Source organism: Myodes glareolus, chromosome 21, assembly GCF_982192425.1.
Source record: "Myodes glareolus chromosome 21, mMyoGla1.1, whole genome shotgun sequence".
Lineage (NCBI taxonomy): Eukaryota > Metazoa > Chordata > Mammalia > Rodentia > Cricetidae > Myodes > Myodes glareolus.
The window spans coordinates 8710580-8723243 of record NC_142046.1 but is presented as its reverse complement, the minus strand read 5'-3'; the positions used below and the strand labels follow the sequence as shown (position 1 = coordinate 8723243).

General features: G+C 37.8%; 1 protein-coding gene across 1 annotated transcript; it reads left to right on the top strand.

Annotated features, from left to right (window-relative positions):
* The first annotated feature begins 1257 nt into the window (after nt 1-1257).
* LOC125396786 (olfactory receptor 1J21-like) lies at nt 1258-2205 on the top strand. Its single transcript, XM_048428820.3, has one exon. The coding sequence runs from the start codon at nt 1258-1260 to the stop codon at nt 2203-2205; it is 948 nt and encodes a 315-aa protein (XP_048284777.1).
* Nucleotides 2206-12664: the final 10459 nt, after the last annotated feature.

Below are 12664 nucleotides of genomic sequence, written 5' to 3'. Positions count from 1 at the left end.
CATTGTGATAAAGTAATTGCTACTAACACAGAAATGTGTAAGAAATGAAATATAACCAATTTCAGGCACTATCACATCAACTGAATTGTTTTTTTAACAGAGTGAGAGGAATGATATGTAGGCATTTTAAAGATTGTTTTGACCAATTTGGGAGAATTGATACATTAACTGTAGTTAAAGCCTGGAAAATGTGAAGAAGCTAAGGGTGAGAGCCCCACCATTCACAGAGACAAATTGGCCATTAAATATGACTTCCCATAGAACTACCACTGACCTCTCTCTCAGCTGCTGGGATATGGACTCTTGTTTTGTTACAATCCTTTTCCTATTGTTTAGTGATTGTTCACATGGATAGGTAATGGTTAAAGGGGGAAAAGGAATACCAGTTTAGCAATAGAGAAAACAAATAGGAAATTTATAAAAAAATCATCTTTGGCTTAAAATCCTGGGTTAAAAACAAAGGAGGTGACATTTCTTTTGCTAGAAAAATACAAGGAAATGCCTTGGCTGATCTAAGAAGTGGTGGTCCAAAGAGCTAAGTGCTCCCAGGTGTTGTGTGAGATGCTTTGGTTTGAGCTGAGGATGTTAATAAGGAGTTAGGGAAGTTCTATGAAGGCTAGGAAGAGTGAAGGCAGAGTGAACACGTGGGTGGAGAAACAGTTCTGCTATGGGAAGAACGCATAGCTGCTTGTGAGCTGTTCTTCGTACTGTATATTGTTGCCACAGACTCATGCACCAAGGCTTTGCCCCTTGGCATATGCTGCTTTCACTAAGTCCCCAGATCCTGGTATCTTGCAGATTTAAAGAAGCCCCCTGAATTCCCCTATCTGAATTTAATTCATGGAAATAAAGTGCTAGACTAGTGCTTTCAAGAGATGTTGAAAAGATATAGAGAACTCAACAATCATCAAAATTTTGCTGACTTTTCTATTTGCTGGTCCCAATATACACACTAATTCCTTAATCTAAAATTGCCCTGGTGAAATTCAGGTGCCTTGAGCTGCAGGTGGGTGTGACTTGATAATTGCTATAATGTTTCTTGCTTCTTTCTAAAAGACATTCTGTTACTTTCTAGGTGGGCATTTTACACCCTGTTTGAAACCATCAGTAGCCCATTACTGTGACAAAATTCTTTATATTAAGGCAAAAACAAACAGAGTAAGTGGTTCAAACTAATGTTTTCTGTATTTATATTTCATAAAATGCTTCTACAGTATAATCTTTCTTTTCTATTTCTTATTATATTTACAAGAAAAGATGAAGATCATGAGGAGAGATAATGAGAGCACAGTGTCTGAGTTCATCCTCCTGGGACTCCCCATCCAGCCAGAGGATCAAGGCATGTACTCTGCCCTGTTCCTAGTCATGTACCTGACCACAGTGCTGGGGAACCTGCTCATCATCCTGCTCATCAGGCTGGACTCTCACCTCCATACTCCCATGTACTTCTTCCTCAGCCACTTGGCCTTCACAGACATCTCTTTCTCATCAGTCACAGCTCCAAAGATGCTCATGAATATGCTGACAAACAATCGGTCCATCTCATACGCTGGGTGTGTTTCCCAGGTGTATTTTTTTCTGTCTTTTGCAGATCTTGACAGCTTCCTTCTTACCTCAATGGCCTATGACAGGTATGTGGCCATCTGTCACCCTCTGCACTACACCACCATGATGAGTCAGAACCTCTGTGTCCTGCTAGTGATAGTGTCCTGGGTCTTGTCCTTTGCCAATTCCCTTGTTCACACCCTCCTCTTGGCTCGTTTGTCACACTTTAGAGACAATACCATTCCACACTACTTCTGTGATCTCTCTGCCTTACTAAAGCTGTCCAGCTCAGACACTACCATCAATAAACTGGTCATCCTTCCTTTGGGTACACTGGTCATTACTCTGCCATTCATATGCATCCTGGTCTCTTATGGCCGCATTGGAGCCACCATCCTAAGAACTCCTTCAATCAAAGGAATCTGCAAAGCCTTGTCCACGTGTGGTTCTCACCTCTCTGTGGTTTGTCTGTACTATGGAGCCATTATTGGACTGTACCTAGTCCCTTCATCTGATAGCACTAATGGCAAGGATGTCATTGTGGCTGTGATGTACACTGTGGTCACACCCATGCTGAATCCCTTTATCTATAGTCTGAGGAATCGGGATATGAAAGAAGCCATGAGCAATATGCTCAGCAGGAGAGTCTCTTCACAGTGATGGGTGTGGTCTTCCCTGGTAGCATCCCTATTCCTTTTTCCTCTTCTCCCATTCATTCTCTGTTCTCTGTCTTAGTGAATCTTCACATTTCTTCTTCTTCACTCACTTCTTGTGTTTTTTCTGTAGTTGACTGTCTCGCTGACATTGAGTGTTTGGAGAATGTTTCTTCCAAATCTCCTACATATTTTCCCTTGTATTACAGAAATTTTAATTGTTTATATACTCATCATCAAGTCTTTTTTATAAGCGAGTTTTGTAGTTTTTATAGCAAAATCTTTTTCATTTCTGAAGCTGACAGAAATATTTGTTTCACTAGATTTATCATTTTAGTTTGTTTTTTTTTCTTACAATATACTCTGAATTTTTTGGTCACTAACCCTAATTAGGAATTTCACTTAACATTTGTTTATTTATTTTTATATTTGTGTATGGGTGTTTTTCCTGCATGTATGTCTGTGCATCATGCTGTGCCTAGTGCCTGCAAGGTCAGGAAACGGTGTCAGGTCCCCTGAGACTGGATTTACAGAAGGCTGTAAGGTACCACATGAATAAGGGAAATCAATTCTGAGTCCTCTGAAAGTGTAGCTACTGCTCTTGACTGATGGACTACATTTTCTGCCCCTTATTTTTAGTCTTTGTAGCTGGCATTCAAAAGTCACAAAGAGTTATGGGGTAAGATGTGATGTTTTCATACCTGTAAATAGTGCACAATATTCAAATCAAAGAAGCTATAGTAATTTTCTCAACTATTTACCATATCTTAGTATGAAATTATTTCACATTCTCTATTCTAGCCTTCGGGGTAATGCATATTATTTATAATCAGTGTACATTGAAAGATATGAAAACATTTATTTTTCCTACCTACCCATAATTTAGTACCCACTGACCAACCTATACCCAACCTTTCCTTTCCCATTTTATTTGTAACCTTATCCATTTTCTTCAGATTTTTTATTATTTGTATTAATGTGGTGGTAATCAGGTGTTTAATTCACTGTGTTTTCTGTCAAGTGTTTAAACCTGATCACTAGCTGGGTGAAACTGTTATCTGTAAAATGTGTGAGAGAGAGCACAGTTATAGACAAGTTCTGCATGGAGCCTGAAGGTCACTCCCGAGTTGGGGGAGTGTGTTGAGGCATCACACAGAGGTTTGAGACTTTAACCCTACCTTTCAAGTGGTGCTTTGGGTGCGCACAGTTATTCCATCATAACAAAGAGGCTCTGCTGTTTTGAGTGGGTGATGAAGAATGGCTAGGTCGATATTGCAATGCCTCAAAAACTTAAATTGAAGTTCAATCTGGTCTGCAAAGCGTTTTAATGCAAATATTGTATTATAAAAGGAAAAAAAGACAATTCCTCGCTCAACCACCAAAATATCACATTCTGTGAAGTGATTTTGCCTTTGTTCTTTGAGACCATGCTCCTGCTGAAGCAGAAAGACTTAATTTAGTTGATAGCAGCTGACTGGTATGACAGATATTTCTGAAAGGTAGGATAGGAGAGTTTAATAGCTAGTTAAATGCCGCTTAGCTAGTACTTAGTGGAACTTAAGCCAGTATGTGTGAGAAATGACTATATTCTCCTGACCTTTTGCTTTTGTTGTGTACCATTTGCTCTGAAAATATATTCTCTCTATTTTCATGCTACACTGCAAGATGATGATAACACACTTATCTTTGCTATTGTTGTGTGGTGGCTCAATCAAAAATGGACTTGAGTATTGTGTATGGTGATAGATATGTATCTATTTTGATTCTTCTACAGGTTGACATCCAGTTATGCCCGCACCATTTGACAGAGACGCTTTCTTTCTTTCATTGTATAGTTTTAGCTTCTTTATCAAAAATCAGGTGTTAATATCAAGGTCTTCAATTTGATTCCATTGGACAACGTCTCTGTTTTTATGTCAATACCAAACTGTTTTCATTACTGTAGCCCTGTAACAAGAGTTTGATGTGAGGGATGGTAATGCCTCCGGAAGTTCCTTTATTGTATAGGATTGTATTGACTATCCTGGGTTGTTTTGTTTTTCCATTTAAAGTTGATTATTGTTCTCTCAAGGTCTGAGAAAAATTTTGTTGGGATTTTGATGGGGATTGCATTGAATCTATAGATTGCCTTTGGTGGGATTGCCTTTTTTACTATATTGATCCGACCAATCCAAGAGCATGGGAGATCCCTGCATTTTCTGGTATCCTCTTCAATTTCTTTCTTCAAAGACTTAAATTTCTTGTCAAATAGGTCTTTCACTTCCTTGGTTAGTATTAACTCAAGATACTTTATGCTATTTGTGGCTATTGTGAGAGGTGAAGTTTCTGTGATTTTCCTCTCAGCGTCTTTATCCTATGTGTATAGGAGGCCTACTGATATTTCTTAGTTGATCTTGTAACCTGCCACATGACTGAAGATATTTATCAGCTATGGAAGTTTTCTGATAGAGTTTTTGGGGTCATTTATGTACAGTATCATATCATCTGCAAATAACGAAAGTTTGACTTCTTCCTTTCCAATTCAAATCCACTCGATCTTTTTATGTTGTCTTATTGCTATTGCTAAAATTTCAATCACTATGTTGAAGAGATATGGAGAGAGTGGACAGCCTTGTCTTGTTCCTGATTTTACTGGAATTGCTTTGAGTTTTTCTCCATTTAATTTGATGGTAGTGGTCAGCTTGCTGTATCTTGCTTTTATTATATTTAGATATGATTCTTGTATCCCTAATCTCTCCAATACCTTTATCATGAAGGGGTGTTGAATTTTGTAAAATGCTTTTTCAGCATCTAATGAAATGATCATATTTTTTTCTTTCAGTTTATTTATATGATGGATTACATTGATAGATTTTTGCATGTTGAACTAGTCCTGCATCTCTGGGATGAAGCCTACTTGATCATAATGGATGATTTTTCTAATGTGTTCGTGGATTCGGTTTGCCAGTATTTTATTGAGAATTTTTGCATTGATGTTCATGAGTGAGATTGGTCTGTAATTCTCTTTCTTGGTTGAGTCTTTTTGCAGTTTTGGTTTCAGGGTAACTGTAGCTTCATAATAGAAGTTTGACAATGGCCCTTCTGTTTCTATTACGTGGAACGTATTAAGGAGTATAGGTATTAGCTCTTCTTGTAAGTTCTGGTAGAATTCTGCATTAAAACCATCTGGTCCTGTGCTTATTTTTGGTTAGGAGGTTTTTGATGACAGCTTCTATTTCCTCACGACTTATAGGTCTATTTAAATTGCTCAACTGGTCTTGGTTTAATTTTGGCATATGGTATCTATTTAAAAAATTGTCCATTTTTTTTACATTTTCCAATTGTGTGGCATACTGGTTTTTGTAGTAAGACCTAATGATTCTCTGAATTTCCTCAGTGTCTGTGCTATGTCCCCCTTTTCATTTCTGATTTTGTTAATTTGGGTGTTCTCTCTCTGCCTTTTGATTAGTTTGGATAGGGGTTTGTCAATCTTGTTTATTTTCTCAAATTACCAACGCATTGTTTCATTAATTCTTTGAATTGTTTTCTTTTTTTGTTCCTATTTTGTTAATTTCACCCCTCAGTTTGATCATTTCCGTTCTTCTACTCCTCCTGGGTGAGTCTGCTTCTTTTTTTCTAGAGCCTACAGGTGTGCAGTTAGGTTGCTAATGTGAGCTTTCTCGGTTTTCTCTATATGGGCACTTAGTGCTCTGAACTTTGCTCTTAACAGTGCTTTCACAGTGTCCCATAGGTTTGGGTATTTTGTGTTTTTATTTTTATTGAAATCTAGGAAGACTTCAATTTCTTTCTTTATTTCTTCCTTGACCCAAGGGCGGTTTAGTAGTTGACTGTTCAGTTTCCATGAGTTTGTAGGCTTCTTGCGGGTAGTATTGTTGTTAAATTGTAGCTTTACTCTATGATGATCAAAAAGATACTCCAAATTTTTTTTATTTGTGGAGCTTTGCTTTGTTACAGAGTAGTGATTAATTTTCAAAAAGGTTCCATGAGGTGATGAGAAGAAGGTATATTCTTTCCTTTTTGGGTGAATGCTCTATAGATGTCTGTTAAGTCCACTCAATTCATTACATCTGGTATTTATCTTATTTCTCTGCTAAGTTTCTGTCTGGTTGACCTGTGCATTGGCACGAGTAGAATGTTGAAGTCTCCTACTATTAGTGTGTAGGGTTTGATGTGCAATTAAAGTTTTAATAATGCTTCTTTTACATTTGTCGTGCTCTTATGTTAGGGATTATAACATAGATGTTATAGCATAGATTATAGCATAGATGTTCAGGATTGAGACTTCATCTTGATAAATTGTTCCTGTTATGATTATAAAGTGCCCTTCTCTGTCTCTTCTGATTGATTTTAGTTTGAAATCAGTTTTGTGAGATATTAGGATAACTATACACACTTTTTATCTTAGGTCTTGGTAAACCTAATTTGATTGAAAAACCTTTTCCTAACTCTTTACTCTGAGGTAGTGTCTGTCTTTGAGGTTGAGGTGTGTTTCTTGTAAACAGTAGAAGGCTGGATTCTGTTTTTGTATCCATTCGCTTAGTCTTTTTATAGGTGAATTGAGTCCACTGATATTAAACGATATTAATGACCAGTGTTTGTTAACTCCAGTTACTTTTCAGTAGTAATTTTTGTGTGTCTCTCTTCTTTAGATTATGCTGGTGGGGGGTTATCAGATGTTTGTGTTTTTGTGGGTGTAGTTAGCTTCCTTGGTTTGGGGTTATCCTTCCTGTACTTTTTGTAAGGCTGGGTTTGTGGATATGTATTGTTAAAAACTGTTTTTGTTCAAGGAATACCTTGTTTTTTCCATTGATGATGAATGAAAGCTTTGCTGGGTATAGTAGTCTTGGCTTGCATCCATGGTCTCTTAGTGTCTACAGCACAACTATCCAGGTCCTTCTGGCTTTAATGGTTCTCATTGAGAAGTCAGGTGTAATTCTGGTATGTTTACCCTTATATGTTACTTGACCTTTTTCCTTTGCAGCTCTTAATATTCTTTCTTTATTCTGTGTATTTTGTGTTTTGATAATTATATGGCAAGGGATTTTTTTTTGATCCAGTCTATTTGGTGTTCTCTAAGCTTCTTGTACCTTCATATTGATATCCTTCTTTAAGTTGGGAAAGTTTTCTTCTATAATTTTGTTGAACATTTTTTCTGTGCCTTTAAGCTTAAGTTCTTCTGCTTCTACCTCATTATTCTTAGGTTTGGTTTTTTCATGGTGTCCCAGATTTCCTGAATGCTTTGTGTTGACAATTTGTTGGATTTAATGTTTTCTTTGATCAATGAGTCTATTTTCACCAAAGTATCTTCAGTGCCTGAAATTCTTTCTTCTTTCTTTTGTATTCTGTTGGTTTTACTTTTCTCTGTAGTTTCTGTTCGTTTATCCACATTTTCCATATCCAGAATTCCCTTGGTTTGTGTTTTCTTTTTTACCTCCATTTCAGTCTTCAAGTTTTGAACTGTTTCTTTCAACTGTTTGATTGTTTGTTCTTGGTTTTCTTTGAGGGATTTATTAATTTCTTCCAATTTTTTGCTTATTTTCTCTTTCATTTCTTTTATGGAGTTTTTAAAGGTCTCCATCATTTTCATAAAGTTACATTTAAAGTCATTTTTTCTACTTCTTCTGGGTTTGGATTTTCAAGTGTTCCTGTTGTGTGACTGCTGGGTTCTGGTGTTACCATGTTGCTTTTTAAGTTGTTGGAGGAATTCTTTCATTGTCGCCTACCCATCTCATTCTGGCAGTGTCTTTGCGTCTTGATCCAATCCTTGCTGTGGCTGTCTGCGTATTTGGGAGTTTTTCTTGATCTGTTCTGTACTGTCAATGTCCATCTCAGCAAGCCTCTGAGGTCTCTATAAGCCTGCTCTCTTGGTCTTCTCTCCTGGTTTGTTCTCTTGGTGCTCTCTCTTAATCCCCTCAATGTTGTAGCCTGCTCTTGATCCCCTCGGTTTTATAGCAAGCTCTTAGCTCTTAGGCCAGGTGTGGTTAGTAGCTTGGAAGGTCCAGTAAATGGGTTTGGGTTTGAGGGGAGCCAAGCCACAGGAAAATCTCTGCTTGCTGGCTAGAAATGCTCAGGGAGTTGAGGAAGTGCCCCGATGTCTTATTCTACTGGTGAGGTCCTAGAGAGTGGGGCTTCTGGCCATGTGACTGTTCACTCAGCTCTTAAGTCCCCTCAGTATTGAAACAAAATGTGTTTCAGAATACCACTGAAATTGCAGAAGAGTCGGGTTTGGGGGCAGGGTGTAGCTAGTAGTTTGGATGGTGGCTGGATGGGTTGGGGGTAGCTTAGCTGCAGGAAAATCCCTGCTGGCGGGCTAAGAAAAGCCAAGGGAATTGGGGAAGGGCCCATGGGTTTTGTCCCATTGGGGAGGTCCTTGAGAGTGGGGTGTTCTGCCATGTGTCTATTCACTCACCTCTTAAGTATACTCAGTATTGGAGCAAGCTGTGTTTTCCACTGAGACTGCAGGAACAACACATATACTTTTAAGAGGATATATATATATATATATATATATATATATATATATATATAATTTTTATATATTATAAATACTGCAAATTCTATACCTATGTTAATACATAGAATTTGCAGTATTTATAAGTCAGCTAAAGATGATATTTTATTTTATGTTTGATTAGGTAAAAGGAATATGTAAACTTTATACATCTGTTGTACTGTATAACCAACCTCTGTCCAGGCCATATGAAAGGATGACTTGTAATAATAAGTCATGAATACTCTATAGCCAATAATGTGTATTTTTTAGGCATATAGCCAAGAGTGGTAAAGCTACATCTTGAGGTAGATTGATTACTAATTTTCTGAGAAACCACCATACTGATTTACAAACTGACTGTGCAAGTTTGCATTCCCACCAGCAATAAAGGAGTATTTCCCTTACTCCACATCCTCTCCATCATAAACTGTCATCAGTGTTTTTGATCTTGTTGACAGTGTAAGATGGTATCTCAGAGTTGTTTGGATTTCCACTATTTTATGATGGAGAAGGATGTCATTTCCTTAAGTGTCTTTTGACCTTTTGGAATTCCCTGTTGAGAGTCCTCTGTTTAAATCTGTACTTTATTTTTAAATTTGCTTATTTGGGATTTTATTGTCTAGTTTTTTGACTTCTTTGTATATTATGGAGATCATTTCTCTCTCATATGTGGGTTGCCCAAATCACATAAAGACTCAAATAAGAAAGAGAATTACAAACCAATCTTCTTCATGAATATTGATTCAAAAAATACTCAATAAAATACTGGCAAACTGAATCCAAAAGCACATCTGAAAAATCATCCACCATGACCAAGTAGGTTTGATAACAAAGATTCAGGGATGGTTCAACATACAAAAGTCTATCAATGTAATCCACCATATAAATAAAATGAAAAAATAAACACATGATAATCTCATTAGATTCTGAAAAACTCTTCAAAAAATTCAAAGTTCTTCATGATAAAGGTCTTAGAGTGATCAGGGATACAAGAAATGTATCTAAACACAATAAAGCAATATACAGCAAGCCAACAGCTAGCATTAAACAAAATGGACAGAAACTCAAAGTGATACCACTGAAATTAGAAAGAAGATAAAGCCATCTACGCTCTCTGTATCTATGCAATATAATAGTTGAAGTTCTAGCTAGAGTAATAAGACACAGAAAGAGATAAAGGGGATACAAATTAGAAGAGAAAAAGTCAAACTTTTACTTGTTGATGATATGACAGTATACATAAGGGACCCCAAAAATCCTACAAGGGAACTTCTACAACAAACACCTTCATTAATGTGGCTGGATACAAGATTAACTCAAAAAAATCAGTAGCCCTGCTTTTGTCTGCGAGGTCCCTGGGCAGCAGGAGGCCCTGCTCCTGTACCAGGAGGTCCATCTGGTTGGGTAAGTGTGTGCCCGCTGGGTCAGCTGGATGCCCTGGGAATGGAGTACAGGCACCCTCCAATCTCCTAAACTTTCTGACCATTCAGGGAGGCTTCTCCCGGGCTACTGGCTTTCTCTAGTTACCCCATCCCACCTTTCCCCCAAGCACTCCTTTCCATTGTAGGGTCCTTAGATCCACCACCACAGCCTACTCCAGTGTGGAGGGGATCTGAGAGCCAACTCCAGTGCTGAGATGTTCTAAGAGAGGACAGACCAAGAAAAACCACCAAGTACACAGTTAGCCACAGCAAAGATTAGACCAAGACACCAAGACTTTCCTGAACACATTTGAAGAAAGAGATGGGCAGGTGCCAATGCAAAAATTCCTCCAACAACCTGAAAAGCAACATGATGACACCAGAATTCAATGAACATGCAACAGGAAGACTTGAACACCCTAATCCAGAAGAAGTAGAAGAAATCGGCTTTAAATGTAACATTATGAAATTGATAGAGACCCTTAAACAGGAGGCAAAAAAACTCCCTTAAAGAAATGGATGAGAAGACTAAAAAAAGTTTGAAGAAATGAATAAATCCCTCAAAGATACCCTAGGAAACCAAGAAAAAGCATTCAAATGGGTAATGGAAACAGTTCAAGACTTGAAAACTGAAATGGAGGCAATGAAGAAAGCACAAACTGAGGGATGGATAGATATGGAAAATCTGGGTAAACGAACAGGAACTACAGAGACAAGTATAACCAACAGAATACAAGAGATAGAAGAAATAATCTGGAGATGCTGAAGATATAGAGGAAATAAACTCACTGATTAAAGAAAACAACAAATCCAACAAATTCTTAACACAAAGCATCCAGGAAGATAGAGACACCATGAAAAGACCAAACCTAAGAATAATAGGGGTAGAAGAAGGAGAAGAGTTACAGCTTAAAGGCCCAGAAAATATATTCAACAAAATTATAGATGAAAACTTTCCCAACTTAAAGAAGGATATTCTTATGAAGGTACAAGAACCATACAGAAGAATAGACTGGATAAAAAAGAACATCCCCTCGCCATATAATAAACAAAACACAAAACATACAGAATAAATAAATTAAGAGCTGCAAAGGAAAAAGATCAAGTAACATATAAAGGTAAACCTATCAGAATTACACATAACTTCTCAGTGGAAATCATGAAAGCCAGAAGGTCCTGGATAGATGTGCTGCAGACACTAAGAGACCACGGAGGCAAGCCCAGACTACTATATCCAGCAAAGCTTTCTTTCACCATCAATGGAGAAAATAAGATATTCCAGGACAAAAACAGTTTTAAATAATATGTAGCAACAAAATCAGCCTTGCACAAAGTACTAGAAGGAAAACCACAACCCACGGAAGCCAACAATACCCGTAATAACACAGACATCTAACAACCCTCTACAAGCACAACTCAAAGAAGGGAAACACACAAACCCTACTACCAAAAAAAAATAACCAGAGTTAACAACCACTGGTCATTAATATCACTTAATATCAATAGACTCAATTCACCTATAAAAAGGCACAGGCTAAGAGAATGGATACAAAAACAGAATCCAACATTCTGCTGTTTACAAGAAACACACCTCAACCACAAAGACAGACATTACCTCAGAGTAAAGGGTTGGTAAAAGGTTTTCCAATCATATGAACCAAAGAAACAAGCGGGTATGGCTATACTAATATCTAACAAAATTGATTTCAAACTAAAATCAATCAGAAGAGATGGAGAAGGACACTTTGTCCCACGCTACCGTCTCGCCAGCAAGAACCACGCGGAACACTAGGATCCTTCTGCAGGAATGGCTTTAATACCCCTTGGGAGAGCGAGCATCAGCCAACATGGCCGGGGACCCAGATATGATGGAACCCATCCCTTATATAGGAAACAGACCCTGCTTTGGACGTGTCACTCTTGGATTGGTCAATTGTCCATAATCCCAGGTGAATGCCTCGGGAGTAGGCGGGGACAGTAGTGGAAAAATACCAACACGTGTGCGTTCACCTGGCGGTGAAGCCGGATGTCAGCGCCATCTTGATGATGGAGAATGTGGCTGCGGCCCCCCACAACACTTTATACTCATAACAGGAACAGTTCATCAGGAGGAAGTCTCAATCCTGAATATCGATGCCCCTAATGTAAAAGCACCCACATATATAAAAGAAACATTACTAGAACTCAAAGCACACATTAATAGTAGGAGATTTCAACACTCCTCTCTCATCAATAGACAGGCCACCAAGTCAGAAACTTAACAGAGAAAAAAACAGAACTAACAGAGGTAACGAATCAAACAGATTTAACAGACATCTATAGAACATTCCACTCAAATAGGAAAAAATATACCTTCTTCTCAGCATCTCATGAAACCTTCTCAGAAATTGATCACATACTCGGTAACAAAGCAAACATTTACAGATACAAAAAAATTAGTAACTACCTGTGTCTTATCAGATCACCATGGAATTAAGTTAAAATTAAAGAACAATTATACCCCCAGAAAGCATAGAAACTCATGGAAAATGAACAGTCAACTACTGAACCAC